Raw genomic sequence first — 19,156 nt, forward strand, 5'->3', positions numbered from 1 at the left:
AGCCTTGACTGCATGTCTGTAACTCTCAGCACTAGGGTGTAGAAACTCGCTAATGTCAGTTTTCCAACCAGCTGCCATCCTAGCCTAGTCAAGAAAGCTAACTTCATTTTCAGTGACAGAACTTACTTGTCACAGGGCAGTAAGGAAGAAAATGATAAAGGAACTCCAAATGCATTCATAACATGTAGCACATATACAAATTTAAGTTATGCAGAAAGTAGAAAGAATAATGCAATAGATTACCCAAAGTTTGTCATCCTGAAAAATAAGCAACGTTTGATAATATTGAATATATATTGAGTGGAAGACTAGGTAGTTGTCTGGAAAGATGAGTTAATTTATTTTATTTTATTTTAATTTATTTTACATGTATTTGTGTTTGCCTGCTTATCTGGCATTACAGGCAGTTGTGAGCCTCAGGACTGAACCCAAGTCCTCTGCAAGAATAGCAAGTGCTCTTAACTGCTGAAACATCCTCCAGCCACATTAACTTTTTAAGGATGATGGATTAGTAAATTTTCCATCACTGTGATATCATAAATGAGGTAATTAACTTGTAAGGAAGAAGGTTTGTTTTGGTTCAGTTCTGGAGGTTTTGTCCTGTTGCTTGGTTCTGCTGCATTAGGTGAGCCAGTATGCCATGGTGCAAGCACATGGCACAGGAGCCCTCACCTTATACAACTGAGATTGAAGGTGAGAGCTGGAGATGGACTGATTCTCAGAGTGCCCCTCCCAACTGCTTAAAGTTTCTGCCACTTCCCAATAGCACTTCAGATTGGCAATAAAGGCTTTAACAAATAGGCCTTCGACAACAAATACATAAACCAAAGCAGATGTAATTATACTAGACATTTTGTGATTAAAATCTTTGTTTTCTTTTAATTTAACTAGAACAAAAGTATGTATGTTTGGATATTTGGTATACTTCAAGTATTCTCATATTGTAAAGCTTTGAATTAAGATTCTTTTATTTTAAATTCATATGAATGGAATATAACATTTAAAACCAAAACTAAGGGCTGGAGAGATGACTCAGTGGTTAAGAGCACCCGACTGCTCTTCCAGAGGTCATGAGTTCAATTCCCAGCAACCACATGGTGGCTCACAACCATCTGTAAAGAGATCTGATGCCCTCTTCTGGTGTATCTGAAGACAGCTACACAGTGTACTTATATATAATAAATAAATAAATCTTTAAAACCAAAACTAAGAAATGCTTAGTTTTAAGCCATTGGTGGTGATTCTTGCTTGTAATCTCAGCCTTTAGAATATTAAGGTCAAGGGATCTTTGTGGATTCAAGGTCAGCCTGGGACACATCATGAGTTGTAGGACTACATAGGCTACATAAGAGATTCTCTTTTAAGAAGGGGTTAGGGTGTGAGGGGAAAAGAAACAGCAAACAAAAATGTTTTTAAAAAATGCACAATAACCCAAACACCAACATTCATAACTGTCAATAAATGCAAGTTAGAAACAACTCAAGTGCATTAATAGTTAAGCAACTGTAATGTTGCTACTCCTGCCCATCTGTAGGAAGGCACAGATAGTTGATATATGCAACAGCTTGTGCAGTTTGCCACGGTGTTTTGGACTGCCATATGTATACCACTACACCCAATTCTCATGGCTCTCTATGGAAGTATGCTGATTGAAAAATCTGACAGGGTTACATAGAGTATAATTCTATTTATATAGTTTTCTCAAGTTGAAAAAACTGTAGAGACACAAAACAGATTAATAGTTTTCAGGAAACAGAGTTTAAGTGTCAGAAATATAAGAAAATTTATTCATTGTGATGAAATATGTCTGTATCTTTACCAATGTAGTAATTACTTATATCTCTATATCTAATAAAACTGCATACAAACAAGCATATAAGAATACATATAAACTATATGGACAGTGTGGGACTATAGTCTGCAGATACACTGGTGCCCGTTTCTTGGTGTTTTAATAGATTTCAGTACATGCTATTTATGTTTGTGAAGTAAAGGTGCTGATACATGGTAATTTTTGTAATTTTGACTAATGAAAAACAGAGCTTATACTATATAGTTTGGCTAACCTGTTTCAAAAGTTAAAAAAAAAAAGAGTGTAGATTAAACAGTGCTAAGTAAACTTTTTTTCTTTTCTATTTTATTGCTGTGCTGAGGGCCAAACCCATGGCCTCGCATATGCAAGGCAAGTACTGTACAACTAAACTGTCCCTAGTGATGCAGAAATATTTCAAATCTTACCTACCATCGAAATGATTGAAGTTTGAAGGACAGTGTTTATAATTTTGTTGTTGTCTTTAGACTTTGTACTTTATCATATGTAAAGATCTATTGCCTAGTGATGATTTGGGTTCTTTAAAAAAAAATTTATACAAAGTCTCATGTAGCCAAGGTTGACCTAAAAGTTGCTGTGTAGCTAAGGATGGCCATAAAGTACTGATCCTCCTGCCTGTTTTTAAGTGCTAGGATGACAGGTATGTGCCACTGTACCTGGCTTTAGTTATATGCTATTGTTATGTGTACATTAACAGTTATTTTTGTTTTGTCACATTTTTGCCTTTAAGCAAGTTATGATATTGAATTTTAATTTTGTGTTTTTAGTATCTCTGCAGTGTTTCAAATAAGTTCATGTTTCCGATATGGTCAGGTTCAGGTGTCCTTTCCAAGTAATTTGGCAGGACTGATAGTGGAAGAGCTGTTATTAAAGTTGCTACAGTATGTCCTGTTGTGACCTTCAGGCTTTAACCCTCCAGCTGAAATTAAATTAAGCAGACACAGGTCTTTACTATGGAAATGATATAGAAACAGAACAAACAATGACTTACTCTTTTACACAGCAGAGTGGCCTGACTAGAAGAGTACTGATAGTAGATGCAAGATTTTAGAGGGTATTTTTAGTCATTTACTGGTAGCGTACAGCGTAAATGTTCCTTCTGCAATTGGATAAGGAGGTAGGATAACTAGTTATTCTTTTTTAAAATCACTGAGATGCAGAGGAGCAGTCCTATTTTTCTTATCCTGTATTATATGTATTTAAGCAGATGTTGGCAAAAAAAAATATATATATATATATATTTTTCTTTTTTTGAAATCTTATATGCATGATTGCCTTCCCACAGTAGTAGTTTATCTTATCAAAGTGAAAAGGACAGGTGGTTTTCATCTTTATCAAGCTGGTATAAATACGAGTCTGTAATATGACTAAGGACTCTTTAGTATATGGTGCTTATCCAATTGTGTGATACCTGTAATAACATTTATATACAATGGTAACATTTAAAATTATTTTCAGTTTTAGATTTAACTACTTCATTTTGACCAGGTACTTAGTAATTAGTATTATTCAAATATTATCCTTATCAACCTCGAGTTATTTTGTATTATGAAATTGTCTCTCTTATCCAAAATTTATTCGACAGTGATGTAGAGTCTTTAATGTGCTAAACATATGTATAGACTGATAGCAAGGTAAGGTGCTGTTGTCTTCACGTATTTAGATGCAAGTGTGGAGCTGCGGTTTCTTCCATTACTGGATGAATTACTGCTTTCATACATTCTGAACATGAAAGCAATAGGTATGGCAGAAAGAAGCATTTATTTGCCTTGAGTTTTGGAAAGTTTCCAGTTTTCTTTTAGTTTTACATTCTTCATCTGTAGACTGGAAAATAAATACAGAATACACGCTATAGGAATTTCAGGATAAAATGAACTGATTAAAGCATGGTATATAACTATTCTCTACCATGACTTTTTCGTCTCTGTAAGTGTAGAAGTGGCAGTTTGAGTGTGACGGTATCATTCAACTCATTTGCTGCTAAACAATCAGAGGAAAGTCTTAATTTCTACCTGGTATGTTTGAATGTGTGTGCTTTTCCAACATCTTTAGTTATTTAGGGCTTTTTTTTTTACTGTGTTCATATTGAACATTTTATGTTTTATTAACTAGTTTCCATGATTCTTGATTTAATTAAATCAAGAAAATGAAATTAAAATTAAATTAATGAAATCTTGATTTAATTAAATTGTTAATGACAAAACAATTTAAAGGAATTAAAATTAAAAATGAAAATATTGGTAATTTCTTTATATGTAAGTATTAAAATATTTATAGAAAGCTGCAAATTCTGCCTGAGTATAATAAATTGCAGATTGCTGTTGTACTTTAAGAACCCAAGATAATTTCAGGAATTGAGGCACTGATGTCTCTGGAAAGGAGATGTGAGACAAGGGTGAAGACAGTCAAATTGGATGAAAGTCTATAATAACAAGTTAGGTTTCAGAGAGAAAGAGACAGAGACAGAAAGAGAGAGAGACAGAGACAGAGAGAGTGTGAGTGTGTGTATATTATTATAGACCAAGTAGTAATTTTTGTCATGTAACAATGCTAGTGACTTTTAGTAGATGATATAGAATCTTCATTAAGACATGAATTAGGGGGCTGGAGAAATACCTCAGTGGTTAAGGGCACTGACTCCTTTTCCAGAGGTCCTGAGTTCAATTCCCAGCAATCACATGGTGGCTTACAACCATCTGTAATAGGATCCCATGTCCTCTTCTGATCTGTCTGAAGACAGTTACAGTTTACTCAGATAAATGAAATAAATCTTTTTAATGGGATGTAGAACAATCGGAGGGTGGACTGGGAAGAGGATAAAATCTGGAGTGTAAAAAAAAAAATCCTCTATGTCCACTCCCCATCCTTTTTGTCAACACCCCCACACCCCCCACACAAGAAAAAGAGGAAAAAACAAATCCATTTTGTGTTCTCCATATACTCATTGAAACATGGTCAAACTCTCATGGGTTACTTCTACTGTCTGTTTTGTAATAATACTTTTATGTAATAATACTTTTTTTAGTATGTGATATTAGACTTACAAGCTTATTTTAAAATGCCTGGATAATGAGGTATACTTTCTTGTGTTTCTTCTTTTCATTTAGCTCCTGGGCTATAGTGAAAAGCCAATAAATCTACAGATGTTTATTGGAACAGCCGATGATAGATATTTACGACCTCACGCATTTTACCAGGTGCATCGCATTACTGGAAAGACAGTTGCTACTGCAAGTCAAGAGATAATAATCGCCAGCACAAAAGTTCTGGAAATCCCGCTTCTACCTGAAAATAATATGTCAGCAAGGTATTTTTTGGCTTTGGGTTATTTTGTTTTGAGATGGGGTCTTAATATGTAGCTCTGGTTGTCCTAGAACTCACTATGTAGACCCTGCTGGCCTAAAACTCACAGATCTACCTGCCTCTGCCTCTAGCTGGGTAACTTAAAACCTTTGTAAATGAGCAAGTTCAGCGGTTAAAATCCCATATTCTTCTTCCAGAGGACTAGTGTTTGGTTCGCAGGCCCCTCATCAGGCAACAGACAACTGCCTATGATTCTAGCTCCTAGGATCTCTGATACCCATAGCTACCACAGGCACCTGCAATCATGTGCATGAACATCAAAATCAATTCTCAGAAAACTACATGGTTGGTTTGGCTTTACAATTTATTTTATATATATATATGAGTATACTGTAGCTGTCTTCAGACATACCAGAAGAGAGCATCAGATTCTATTATAGATGGTTGTGACCCACCATGTGGTTGTTGGGAATTGAACTAAGGACCTTGGAAGAACAGTCAGTGCTCTTAACTGCTGAGCCATCTCTCTAGCCCCTTTTAAACAAAATTTAATATGTATTTTCATTGCTAAATATGAGTGTTTTTGTAGGTTTATATGGTTTTTGTTTTGTTTTGCATTTCTTAGTTTTAATAATCATTCATTTAAAGAATCATACATGTTTCTATTCTTGGTTTTTTTTTTTTTTTTTTTTTTTTCCTTTTTTCTTTTTTTTTCTATTTTTCGAGTTGGGGACCCAACAGGGCTTTGTTGCTAGGCAGTTCTCTACCACTGAGCCAAATCCCAACCCTCTATTCTTGATTTAAATCACTTTAAAATTTAAAACTTTTTTTAAGATTTTCATTATGTGCATGAATGGGTATTTTACACACACACACACACACACACACACACACACACGAGTGCCCATATGCATCATGTGCATGATGGCTGGTGTCCAAGGAGGATAAAAAAAGGGCTCCAATCTCCTGTAGCTAGAGTTACAGATGATTGTTAGCTGCCGTGTGGTTGTTGTGAATTGAACCTGGGTCCTTTGGAAGAGTAGTTGGTACTCTTAACTGCTGAACAATTTCTCTGCCTAATTACAATATTTAAACTTATTTATTTAAAAAATCCTTTTTAAGATTTATTTATAGGGGTTGGGGATTTAGCTCAGGGGTAGAGCGCTTGCCTAGCAAGTGCAAGGCCCTGGGTTCGGTCCCCAGCTCCGGAAAAAAAAGGAAAAAAAAAAAAAGATTTATTTATTTTGTGTGTATGGTTGTTTTGCTCAGATGTATATCTGTATCATGTGTTCTGGAACTGGAGTTATCTATGGACAGCTGTGAGCTACCTTGTGGAAACTAGGAATCAAACTTAAGTCTTCTGCAAGAACAAATGCTCATAACTGCTGAACCATCTGTCCAACTTTATGTCTGTCTGTCTTTAATTTTTATCTTTTTGTGTATAATTTTTTTATTTGTGTGTATGTATGTACACCATGTACGTACAGTGCCCAAGAAGATCAGACGACTGTGTCAAACTAGTGTTACAAGCAGTTGTGAACTGCCTGGTACTAGGAACCAAACTCGAGTGTTCTGCATGAACAGTATACCCCTTAAGCACTGAGCCATCTTTACAGCCCCTTATTTTTGTTGATAGGCCCAGATTGGCCTTAATTAAGTCAATCATCAAGTATCTTCCAAGTATTGGGATTATTAGAATGTGCTACCATACCCACCCCAAATTTTTCACCTAATTAGAGTACAGAGTTCTTTCTGGAAATTTTTTGTTGTTTTGAGACAGCCTCTTGTAACCCGTTTTGGCCTTGAACTTGCTATATAGCTGAGGCTGACCTGAAACTCTTGATCCTTCTGCCTCTCCACCTTTCAAGTGCTGGGATTATAGGTGTGCATGACCTGACAAATTGACAGTGTATATCTATGCTGTTGAGTTGTTCAGAACCAGTTTCTGAATAATGAAATTAAAACTGTATTGTCTTTTTCTAGTATCGACTGTGCAGGTATTTTGAAACTCCGCAATTCAGATATAGAACTTCGAAAAGGAGAAACTGATATTGGCAGAAAGAATACTAGAGTCCGACTTGTATTTCGTGTGCACATCCCACAGCCCAGTGGAAAAGTCCTTTCTCTACAGATAGCATCTATTCCTGTTGAGTGCTGTGAGTTTATAATCTTTTAAGGCTTTGATGTAAATTTTGTAATTTTTTTATTAAAATAGGATATATATTAAAAATACCGACTGAGCTATTGAGTGTGAGTTGCTGGTTTGTTTTCCTGATATGAAAATAAGCTAACAAGGTGAAAAGAGTGTTAATTTTAGGTTAGAAATGACTTCTCACTGTAGGTTGATGCTAGCAGCTGTGCGACTGTAGAGAAGCTTTTTTCCTCTTCTCTGCCTCCCTCTCTGTTCTGTATGTTTAAAGCTATGATCTTGATGCTTTTAGTTGTCACTTGATTATATTAATATTAATATTAAGGTGTTAACCTTAATATAATAGAATTCTGTTTTGCAGGCTTACCCCTCAGCTGAATAATAATGGAGTTGGTTGGTTGGAGACAAGGTCTCACAGTGTAACACTGGCTGGCCTGGAACTGTCTCTAGGTAGATAAATCTGACCTTGAATTCATAGAGACCCAGCTGCTTTTGCCTTTTGAGACTGAGATTAAAGGCGTGTATCACCATGCTGGGTTTACAAGTGCTCTTAAACACTGAGCCAACTCAGCAGTCCCTGCCTTTTATTTTGCAATATAAAATCTCATATATGTCATGCTGGCCTCAAATTTACTACAATAGCTAAATATTACCTTGAATTTGTGTACTTCTGACTACAGGTCTCAAGTGCAGGGATTATAGGAATGCATCACCATGCCAGGTTTGTGTGGATCAAATCCAGGGTCCGGGGCAGCATCTTACCAACTGAACTACATCCCCACCCAAGCTTAATTTGAGATCACATGTAATTATAAAATCTTCCTTTGTGTCTGTTTGCTAGTTGCTGAATCAGAGCTATATTTTTATCATCTCTCAAGTGAATGTAAGAATGCCTGAAAAAATCTTGGTGATATAGTTTACTATAGAACAAGTTTGGATATTTTAAAAAGTAATATGGGTATATGGTACAGAATTTATAGTGGGTTTAGGGACATGTGTCTGTAATTCTAGCACTTGGGAGGTAAAGGCAGGAGGATCAGGAGTTTAAGGTACCCTTGACTACAGATGAAGTTCAAGACCAATGTGGACTCTGACTCAAAAAAGAGTGTGTCGGGGGCCGCTGGGAGTGGGGGACTATGTTATTAGCAGTTAAGAACAGAAAGTAAGAAGCGCAAGGCCCTGGGTTCAGTCCCCAGTCCCGAAAAAAAAAAAAAAAAAAAAAAGAAAAAAAAAAAAAAACAGAAAGTAGCAGGAAAGGGTGGAATAAAAACTAAGTGACACTGTACATTAGAAATCAGGTTATAGCCAGGTGTGGTGGGGCACACCTTTAGTTCCAGGATTTGGGGGTCAGATGTGGGAGGACTTTCAGGCCAGCCTGGTTTACAGCCAAGGCTACAATATAAAATATTGAGATATAAACAAACAAACAAATAAGTAAAAAGGAAAGATGAGAAGAAAAGAAAAGAAAAGAAAAGAAAGGAAAAGAAAAGGAGGATCAGATTATGTTCCTGAAATCCTGTGGAAGTAGAAAAATGTAGTCATTGCAGAAAGTCATTGTTGCTTTTAGAGATTGAATAGTAAAATATGTGTTCCATTTTGTTTTAGTTATTTATTTTAAAAAATGTCTAAAAGATTAGACTTCTATGGAGAAGTCTAATGTGATGGTCTGAGAAAGAGTTGCTTGTCCTCATATAGGAGTTACTTAGATACTTGTCTTCTCTTAATTGCTCATATTTTAATTATATATTTTGGGCTTGATTCTTGATTTGTAAATTTTAACAGTTCTATGGGTGGCATACACTCGAGTTAAAAACAAAATATTAAGTAAGTGTATAAGAGCCAATGCATCAGTTAAAGACATTAATTTCTCTTTATCAGATTTTTTTGCAGTTGTAGTCTAAAATAATTTTATATCAATTCAGTATAACTCTCTTGTTTCTAAACATTTTATCTCTTTTAATAAGAATTGTTACTAGTGTCTCGATTTTTAAAAGCCTAGATAAATTAATCCCAGTGTTTATTTTATAGTTTGGGCATATCTTGAATGTGTGAAATATTTTAAAATAATATTTTTTCTTAACTCTTAAAAACAGCTCAGCGATCTGCTCAAGAGCTCCCTCACATTGAGAAGTACAGTATCAACAGCTGCTCTGTCAATGGAGGCCACGAAATGATTGTGACTGGATCTAATTTTCTTCCAGAATCCAAAATCATTTTTCTTGAAAAAGGACAAGGTAAATAATATAAAATACAAATTAACTCAGTCTAAGTGATAAAAGAAGGAAATAAATTATGTAGATATTTCAGTTATATTAATCACCAAATAGTCTTCATAAAGTTATAGGTATCATCTAAGCACTGGGTTTTATTGAAAACTTAGTTACTAAATTTACATGTAAATGTTAAATTCTCTTTAATGACATTAAAAATAATTCACCCAGGGGTTGGGGATTTAGCTCAGTGGTAGAGCGCTTGCCTAGGAAGCACAAGGCCCTGGGTTCGATCCCCAGCTCCGAGGGAAAAAAAAAAAAGGGGGGAAGCCATAACAGCATACATAGAGTAAGAAATTCATAGACGTAGGAACTAGATTTAGGGCTTTGCAGTTATGCAGGAAGTGACGAGAGACTGTAAAAAGTGTCTGCAGTTAGCAGTTGGCTGTACAACCCTGTGAATAACCTAACTAAATTGTATAGGGATAAAATTTGTAAGATATGGTCTAAATACTTTCGGTTGGTTGGTTGGTTGGTTGGTTTTGTTTTGTTTTTTTTGTTTTGTTTTTCAAGATAGAATTTCTATGTGTAGCCCTGGTTGTCATTGAATTCACTCTGTAAACCAGGCTGACCTTGAACTGAGAGATCCCCTGCTTCTGCCTCCTGAATGCTGGAATTAAAGGTGCGCACCACCACTACTGAGTTGGTCTTGAAATCAGTCCTTAAACTGATCCTGCTGCCCTCTGCTTTCAAGGCTGGAATATCAGCCATCTGCCTCCACATTGAACACCTTGCTTTTCTTTAGTTTTATTTAAGATCATTTTTCTCTTCATGTTTGAATGCATGTGTTTTGAGGTTATGCGTGGTTTATGTTTTTTTTGTGCATATTTTAGAGGCCAGGGATCAATGTCAGTTGTTTTCTAACTTTGGGGCAGAGGTGAAAGAAAAATTCCTCACTAGCTAGCTGTTAACCTGGGCAGCCTAATGTTATTCTTTCATTATGTTTTACATTTTCTTCTTTGTTAGTTAGAACTCTGTGATTTAAAAAAAAAAAAAAATTCTCCCTGCCAGTAATTTGTGATACTACACAGATTAGATTTTCAAATTAATTTTTCAAACTTAAATTGCTTTTAACTGTAAATTTTTTTCTTTCAATAGATGGAAGACCTCATTGGGAGGCTGAAGGAAAAATAATCAGAGAAAAATGTCAAGGGGTAAGAAATTTACCTTAATTATTTAATTAGTAAGAAGTATTTAAAGGGGCTGGAGAAATGGCTCAGGGGTTAAGAGTACTTGTTTCTCGGGGTTGGGGATTTAGCTCAGTGGTAGAGCGCTTGCCTAGGAAGCGCAAGGCCCTGGGTTCGGTCCCCAGCTCCGAAAAAAAGAACCAAAAAAAAAAAAGCTTTAAGAGTACTTGTTTCTCTTGCAGAGGACCTGTGTTCAGTTCCTAGTGCTCACATGATGGTTTACAACCATCTGTAACTGCAGTTCCAGGGCATCTAATCTCCATTTCTGATCTCAGAAACCAGGCATACATGCATGATACATAATACATATATGCAGGCAAGCATTTATACCCATAAAATTTTAAAAATATATACTTCTTTTAAAAAAATGTAGTATTTAAAGACAAGCATGGTGACATATACCTTTAATCCCAGAACATGGGAGATAGAGGTAGGTATTTGTGTGTGAATTGAAAACCATTCTAGTCTTGATAGTGAGACTCTTATTTCCCCCCCAACCCCCAAAAGAAAACAGTGTTTAAGAAACTTAGGAGAAAATTGAATAATGCAACTTTATAGTATGGAAAAGAATAATGAGAAAAAGAAATTAGTTTTTATTAGCTTAAAAGTGTGATATTTTTCTGGTATTCAAATTAAAGATTAAGGAAAATAAACAAGCCAGGCTGTGGTAGGGCATGCCTTTATTCCCAGCACTCCAGAGGCAGAGGGAGACTAATCTCTGAGTTTAAGGCCTGCCTCCGTGTACACAGTGAGTTCCAGAACAGAGAGGCCTACACAAAGAAAATCCTGTCTTAAAGGGAAAAACAAACAAACAAACAAACCAACCAACCAAGCAATTTGTATCTTCCCTTCTGTGTGAAAAAAAAGAAAAACTTGGAAGTGAAAAATTAGAAATGGAAGAACTTTCATAATAAAAATGTCACTGAGCTGAGCATGTGCCCCACAACTTTAGTCCCAATAGGAGCAGCAGAATCTCTTGCTTTAGAGACCAGCTTGGTCTTTATGGGAAAGTCTAGGCCAGCCAAGGCTAGTGAGACTTTGTCTCAAAAAAAAAAAAAAGACCACAAAGAATGTGTATGTCGGACTGGAGAGATGGCTCAGTGGTTAAAGAGCACCGACTGCTCTTCCAGAGGTGCTGAGTTCCAATCCCAGCAACCACATGGTGGCTCACAACCATCTGTAATGGGATCTGATGCCCTCTTCTGGTGTGTCTGAAGGCAGCTACAGTGTACTTATATAAATAAATAAATAAATAAATATTTAAAAAAAAAAAAAAGAATGTATGTTATGCTAGCTTGTAACTACAGCACTCAAGGGGCAGAAGATAGGGAGGGTAAGTCTGAGAGTAAATAACAAGCCCAGGGCTAATATGTTCCTCCTAATCCCCAAAGCAACCATGCTGTTTAGTTTGAAGTCTGCTTGATACAAGAGAGAGCATCAATTAAGAAAATGAGAACATTATAATATATACTATACATATAATTATATATTAATATTCTCAATTATAGCCTCAATTGAGAATATAGAGAATGCTTCTCTATAAGATCAGGCTGTGGGCAAGCCTGTAAGGCCTTTTCTTAGTTATTGATGTGGGAGAATCCTGCTCATTGTGGGTGGTGCCATACCTGAGCAGGCGGTCCTGGGTTCTATAAGAAAGCAGACTGAACAAACCATGGGAAGTCAGGAGCAAGCCAGTAAGCAGCACCTGTCCTGGCTTCTGCACTGGCTCCTGCTTCCAGTTTCCTGCCCCTTTTGAGTTTCTGATGATAATAATAAGGAACAAATCATTCCAAACAAATAATCCAAACAAATTGTTTCTTTCCTGAGTTGCTTTTGTCGTTGGTGGAAGTGTTTATTTGTTTGTTAGTTTTTTGTCTTGGTGTTTTAGCATAGCAATATTAATCCTAACTAGGACAGTAACCATACTTCTTTTTGAGTAGGCATGGCCCTTTTCTTAATGACTATCAACTTTACCTGTAGTAAAGCCCATAGTGGTTTGTCAGTAAATATACTTCCTAACACCATAGCTGCTCATTAAGCCGATGAGCTTTCCAGAACCCTGCTGGAAGAACCGGTGCTCTTGCACCTTGACTGGAATGCAGTGACTAGGAAGTAGCACTTTCCACAATGATTCCTAAAGTCTTGGAACAGTCAGATTGATGATTAGATTTGATTTTGGATAAACATTTTCACTTTGTATGTGCATATAGGTCTTATATGCTTCCAACTTAGATGTTTTGAATATAAAACTCATGCTAAGAAATTTAAATTAGGGACTGGAGAGATAGGTCAGCAGCTTAGAGCACTTGTTGCTCTTCCAGAGGACTTGAGTTTGGCCCCCAGTGCTCATGAGGTGGCTAATCTTCTCTTAACCCCAGTTCCAGAAGATACAACATCTAACCTCCTTGGGTACTGCACACATGTGGTGCATAATGTAGGCAAATGCTTATTCATTTAAATTTTTAAAAAAGAAAACTATAATACAACTTGAGAAATGTTAATCATGATCATATATGCAAGTGATCCTCCTGCTAAGATATGTATAGTAGGGGCTGGAAAGATGGCTCTGCTCTTTCAGAGGTCCTGAGTTCAATTCCCAGTACCCACATGTAGCTCACAACCATCTGTATTGGGATCTGATGCCCTCTTCTGGTGTGTCTGAGGACAGCAACAATGTACTTACATAAAATAAATAAATCTTAAAAAAAAGATATGGGGTTGGGGATTTAGCTCAGTGGTAGAGCGCTTGCCTAGCAAGCTCAAGGCCCTGGGTTCAGTCCCCAGCTCTGAAAAAAAGAAAAAAAAAAAGATATAGTAGCCTGAGTGTTCAGTAGAGCCAAGTATTTCAGTACATAGTTTGTAATAAGACTATTTATTTAAAAGGTATACAATGTAGCTCAGGCTGGCCTTGAATTTGTGATCTATCTGCTTCTACCTGCTGAGTACTGGGGTTACAAATATGTATCACCAAGCCTAAAGTCTTTATTTTTGCTCTAACTAGATACACAGTGTGTGGGTAAAAATCAATTTTTTCTTTAATGATTAAAAATTTTTGTCTTTGTCAACAAATATTTGTATAGATAAATCTCCAAATGACTTATTTGACTAGTTTATGTGCATAATTTCTGTGATGGGGAAATCCCTGCACTAAGAGTTAAATTTCATGAATTGCTTTGAATTTGACAGGTGCATTTCATTTTTAGTTCTGAGTATAACACAGTCTTGCTTTCCTTGTTCCTTAGGCTCATATTGTCCTTGAAGTTCCTCCCTATCATAACCCAGCGGTTACATCTGCCGTGCAGGTGCACTTTTATCTTTGCAATGGCAAGAGGAAAAAAAGCCAGTCTCAACGTTTTACTTACACACCAGGTACAAGAGGTTGTGATGATTTAGACTTTTCTTTTATGATAAGAATCTTGCATTAAAATGTTTAATGTAATGCCAACATACTATTTTTGTTGTTGTTTGTGGTTGTTGTTTTGTTGTTGTTCTCTGTGTAGCCCAGGCTGTCTTGAAGCTTGCTCTGTAGCCCAGGCTGTCCTGGGACTCAGAGAACTGCCTGCCTCTGCCTCTCAAGTGCTGGGATTAAAGGCATGAGCCACCATTCCCTAGCTTTTGTTGCATTTTCATTTGACAAATCACAATTGTACCAGCCTGTGAGCTATGGAGGATATAAAGTCAGTGTCAGAGTTCTTTTTGTGATACCCACTAACCAAAAATGTATCCATACCTCTTTTCGCAACAGTTAAAGCTATTTAATTTTCCAGTTTTTTTTATTATGACCTAAGTATTACACTTAGTAATATATACTGTTGGTCAAATAGTTAAAGAACAAATATTTACACAGATGGTGGTAGTGGTGGTGGTGGTGGTGGTGGTGGTGGTGGTGGTGGTGGTGGTGGTGGTGGTGGTGATGTAGATGTAGTAATGAACCTTTCTCTCCAAGAGGAAACTTTTTAAATTTAATTTAAATTTTTATCTTATATGTATGAATGTTTTGGCTGCATGGATGTCTGTATACCATTTGCATACTGGTGTTGGTAGAGGCCAGAAGGAGGCTTCGGATCCCTTGGAACTGGAGTTACAGATAGTTGAGCCCCATGTGGGTGCTAGGAATCGAACCTCAGTTTCTCTGCCAAGAGCAACCTGTGCTCTTAACCACAACCATCTCTCCAGTCCCTCTTGCAAAAACTTTTTACCTTGTTTTTGAAGAGTCTAAGAAATAAGTCAACATTTTATTTGATTGTTTATTTAGAAGAGCTTTTTTTTTTTTTTTTTTTTTTTTTTGGAGCTGGGACTGAACCCAGGGCCTTTCACTTGCTAGGCAAGCGCTCTACCACTGAGCTAAATCCCCAACCCCTTGTTTTTGTTTTTTGAGACAGGGAAGGGCTCACTGTGTAGCTGGCCTGGGATTTGCTCTGTAGCCCAGGCTGACCATCTCATCCTCCTCAGTGCTAAAATGATAGGTATATGCTACCATGTAATATTAGTAATTATTAAGGGTTATTCACTTGTCATATATTTAATTTATAGTCTATAAAGACTTTATATTGTCAAATCTTTTTTGTTGTTTGTTTGAAATAGTTCTTTGTGTAGTCCCAGCTGTCTTGGACCTCACTCTGTAGACCAGGCTGGTATTGAACTCACAGAAATCCTCCTGCCTCTGCCTCCTGTAAGACATGAACCACCACAGCTGGCTTGTTTTCAAATCTTAATCATATATAGCTCTTGTGGGTAATGGCAACATAGAATCTTATGAGACTTAAGGCACAATGTATTAACAGGGAGGTGACATCATATTCAGGGCTTGGGAATGTAGCTCTTTTATTCTTAGGTTGTGTCTTTTTGTTGTTGGTTGGTTGACTGGTTTTTGGTGGTGGTGGTGGTGGTGTGTTTTGTCGTTGCTGCTGTTTTTACTAACATGCCCTAGCCCTGGGTTCAATCTTCAGAACTAACTACTTGGGACTCCCTGTAATTAATCCAAGCACTTTTGAGGCAGAGGCAAAAGGTAATGTCGGAGTTAGATTTATGTATCAGGAGCTCACGGAAGTTAAAAAGTGATCAAACAATAAAAGTGTTTTAAATATCACTGAGTATCAGTGATGGTTAAGAATATCAGATTTCAGGCTGGAGAGATGGCTCAGTGGTTAAGGGTACTGACTACTTTTCCAGAGGTCCTGAGTTCAAATCCCAGCAACCACATGGTGGCTCACAACCATCTGTAATGGGATCTGATGCCCTCTTCTGGTGTGTCTGAAGACAGCTACAGTGTACTTATATATAAAATAAATAAGTCTTAAAAAAAAAAAAAAGAATATCAGATTTCAGGCTGGAGAGATGGCTTAGTGGTTAAGACCACTGACTGCTCTTTCAGAGGTTCTAAGTTCAATTCCCAGCACCCACATGGTAACTCATCTGTAATGAAATCTGATTCCTTCCTCTCTGTGTGTGTGTGTGTGTGTGTGTGAAAGAGAGAGACTGTCTGTCTATGCATATATATGTATGTATATGTATATATAATAAAAAATTTAAAAAATAAAGGATATCAATTTCTGCCAAGTAGAGGAAGGTAGATCTCTGTTACATTGAGGCCAACCTGGTCCACATAGTGATCCAGGAAAGCCAGAGCTACATAGTGAGAACTTTTCTCAAAACAAAACAAAACAAAAAAATCAGATTTCTGAAGGTGAAAAGGAATACGATTTTAAAATATAGAGGTTGAAGATGGGTATAGTGGCACATGTATGTAATCACAATACTCAGAAAATAAGACAGGTAAGAATATCATGTAATGATATTGTAATGAGACCCTGACTGGAGCAAACTAGAGGTTGGAATAGACTGAAGAAGATGACAGCTCTGATTCCCATACTCATGAATTTGTAGGTCCCAGCTTTCCTGGGTGTGTTTACTTTTAGGTTGTGGGGTTTTGTTGCTGGTTGATTTTTTGTTTGTTTTGGCTGGTTTTGTTTTCATTTTTTTTTTTGAGCTGGTCTCATTGTGTATCCCTGACTGGCTTGGAACTCTTGAAGATCTGCCTCTCTCTGCTTCTTCTTCCTGAGTGCTGAGATTAAAGGCGTGCACCATCATGCCCAGCTGCACTCAGATGTTAAAGCACTACTGTGATGAAACTCATCTCTGTCCTGAATAAGGAAGAGTGCTTCTGTAATTGCAAAAAATAAGCACTATGATCAGCAAATTAGAGGTGTTGATTACTTCCTAATGGTATTAATTAAAAGGCAAGCAAACAGGAGAGGCTATGTTGCTTTGATATTACCATCTCATGAATTGGGAGGATACTATGAAGATGTAATTCTATTGATATTACATATCAAAATGAAAATCAGTAGAGTCCCAGAAGAACTTTGGATTGGCCTAGAACCAAGCCTTAGCCTCAAACTTGCTGAATAGCAAAGGATGGCCTTAAATTCCAGGTTCTTCTTCTTTACTAACTACATCCTGGGGTTACAGGCATGTCCTGCCACATTCAGTTGGCTTGTCTCCTTTTTCATTCACAGTAAGCAACCAGTGACATAACCCAGGTCTCCACTTAAGCAGAGTTAAGGAATGAGAGTAGTCGGCCATCCTGCCTGCCTTCTCTCTTCTCACCCCACTCCTTTCTTCCTTTTCTTTTCCTAGCCTTTCTTTTTCTCTTCCTTTAAGATAGGTTCTAACTTGGAAATCAGAGAGCCATGTGCCTCTGCCCCCTGAGTGCTCGGATTAAAGGCGAGTGTCACCAAGAATGGCCTTATGTATTGGTTTTGTGTATTGTAGTGTTAATTAATTTGTTTATTGATTTCTTAGAGATTTTGGTAGTTTTTTGTTTTTACATTATTTTTTCCTATTTTTTGTTTTGTTGTTGTTTTTCTTTAGACAGGGACTTGATAGCCCAGGCTGTTCTTTTATCTTTGTTCTGCTGAGCACTGGGATTACAGGTGTGTGCTCCCTCATCTCTTTCTCAGTTTTTCTCTTAATAGTTGCACAGTGGTAGAGGATCGAACCTACCACATGAGAGGCAGGTTTCAGATTGGGAATCCTAGATTCTGTGCTTTACAGGCCACAGGATTATTTTTGATGACTTTTCGTGTTTGTTTGTTTGTTTGTTTTTTAGCAGTCATCCTCTTTTTTGAGACAGGGTTTCTCTGTGAAATCTTGGCTGTCCTGGGATTGACTCTGTAGACCACCATGCTGACCTCAAACTCAGAGATCTGCCTGCCTTTGTCTCCCGAGCACTTGGATTAAAGCATGTGCCACCACTGCTCAGCCATTAATCTCTTTTTAAATTATGTTTTAAACACTTCTCATGTATATGTGCACATCCAAAAATGAATTTTTGCGTCATAAGCAAGTGTACTTGCTGTGTCCCATATTTGGAGGTCAGAGGACAACCTCAGGTCTCAGATGTCAGTCCTTGCCTTCCATCTTGTTTAAGAGAAAGTCTCTGCTTATGTCAGACTAGCTGGTTTATAAGCTTTTAGAATTCTCTGGTCTACCATCTCTCAATTTGCTGAAGCAGAACTGCAGTTACAAAGGGCCTGACCTGTTTGTTTGTTTATTTGTTTGTTTGTTTGTTTGCTTGCTTGCTTGCACAGGTTCAGGCCCTCACAGTTATGCAGCAATCACTTTACCTAAGGAGCCAAATCCTCAACACCTCCATATTTAATTTTTAAGTTAACATAAAAGTAGTAGGTTTCTTTATGGCTTTTTTTAAAGTTTTATTTATTTATTATATATGAATACACTGTAGCTGTCTTCAGACACAACAGAAGAGGGCATCAGATCTCATTACAGATGGTTGTGAGCCACCATATGTTTGCTGGGATTTGAACTCAGGACCTCTGGAAGAGCAGTCAGTGTTCTTAACCGCTGAGCCATCTCCCCAGCCCTCTTTATGGCATTTTTGTACATAAATGTCATTTACTTTGCTTTTGAGACAGGGTCTCTCACTAAGTATAAGTAGCCCTGATTGGCCTAGAACTTGCAATGTAGACCAGGCTGACCCCAAACTCAGGAGATCTGCTTGCCTCTGCCTCAGAAGTGTTGGGATTAAAGGTGTGTGCAATTATGCTTAAGTCTGTTTTTGTTTGTTTGCTTGGTTTTTTGTTGTTGTTGTTGTTGTTTTAGTGATAATATATACATAATATCAAACCTGCAAAAACCATAAAAACAACTAGTGAACTGGCTCAGTTGGTAAAGACACTTGCTGCTAAGCCTTATGACCTACCTAAGTTGGTTCCTTAGGTCCTGAATAATAAAAGGAGAAAGCCAACTCCCACAAGCCGTCCTCTGATCTCCACACATGCACCTGGCATATATCTGCACTCACACAAACTGAATGAATGTAATTTTTTCTAAACTAAAAATGTGTGTGTATGTGTGTGTGTGTACATGCATGTATGTTTACAACAAATAAAAC

General features: G+C 37.1%; 1 protein-coding gene across 1 annotated transcript in view; it reads left to right on the forward strand.

The window, feature by feature from the left end:
* Nucleotides 1-19,156, forward strand: part of Nfatc3 (nuclear factor of activated T cells 3) — a 65,813-nt gene that overhangs the window by 22,970 nt on the left and 23,687 nt on the right. The window contains exons 4-8 of the mRNA XM_032888212.1: nucleotides 4,939-5,138; nucleotides 7,118-7,290; nucleotides 9,377-9,517; nucleotides 10,652-10,707; nucleotides 13,983-14,109. Coding sequence (XP_032744103.1) covers nucleotides 4,939-5,138; nucleotides 7,118-7,290; nucleotides 9,377-9,517; nucleotides 10,652-10,707; nucleotides 13,983-14,109 — 697 coding nt within the window. The remainder of the gene's footprint in view (nucleotides 1-4,938; nucleotides 5,139-7,117; nucleotides 7,291-9,376; nucleotides 9,518-10,651; nucleotides 10,708-13,982; nucleotides 14,110-19,156) is intronic.

This window comes from Rattus rattus, chromosome 17 (assembly GCF_011064425.1).
Source record: "Rattus rattus isolate New Zealand chromosome 17, Rrattus_CSIRO_v1, whole genome shotgun sequence".
NCBI lineage: Eukaryota > Metazoa > Chordata > Mammalia > Rodentia > Muridae > Rattus > Rattus rattus.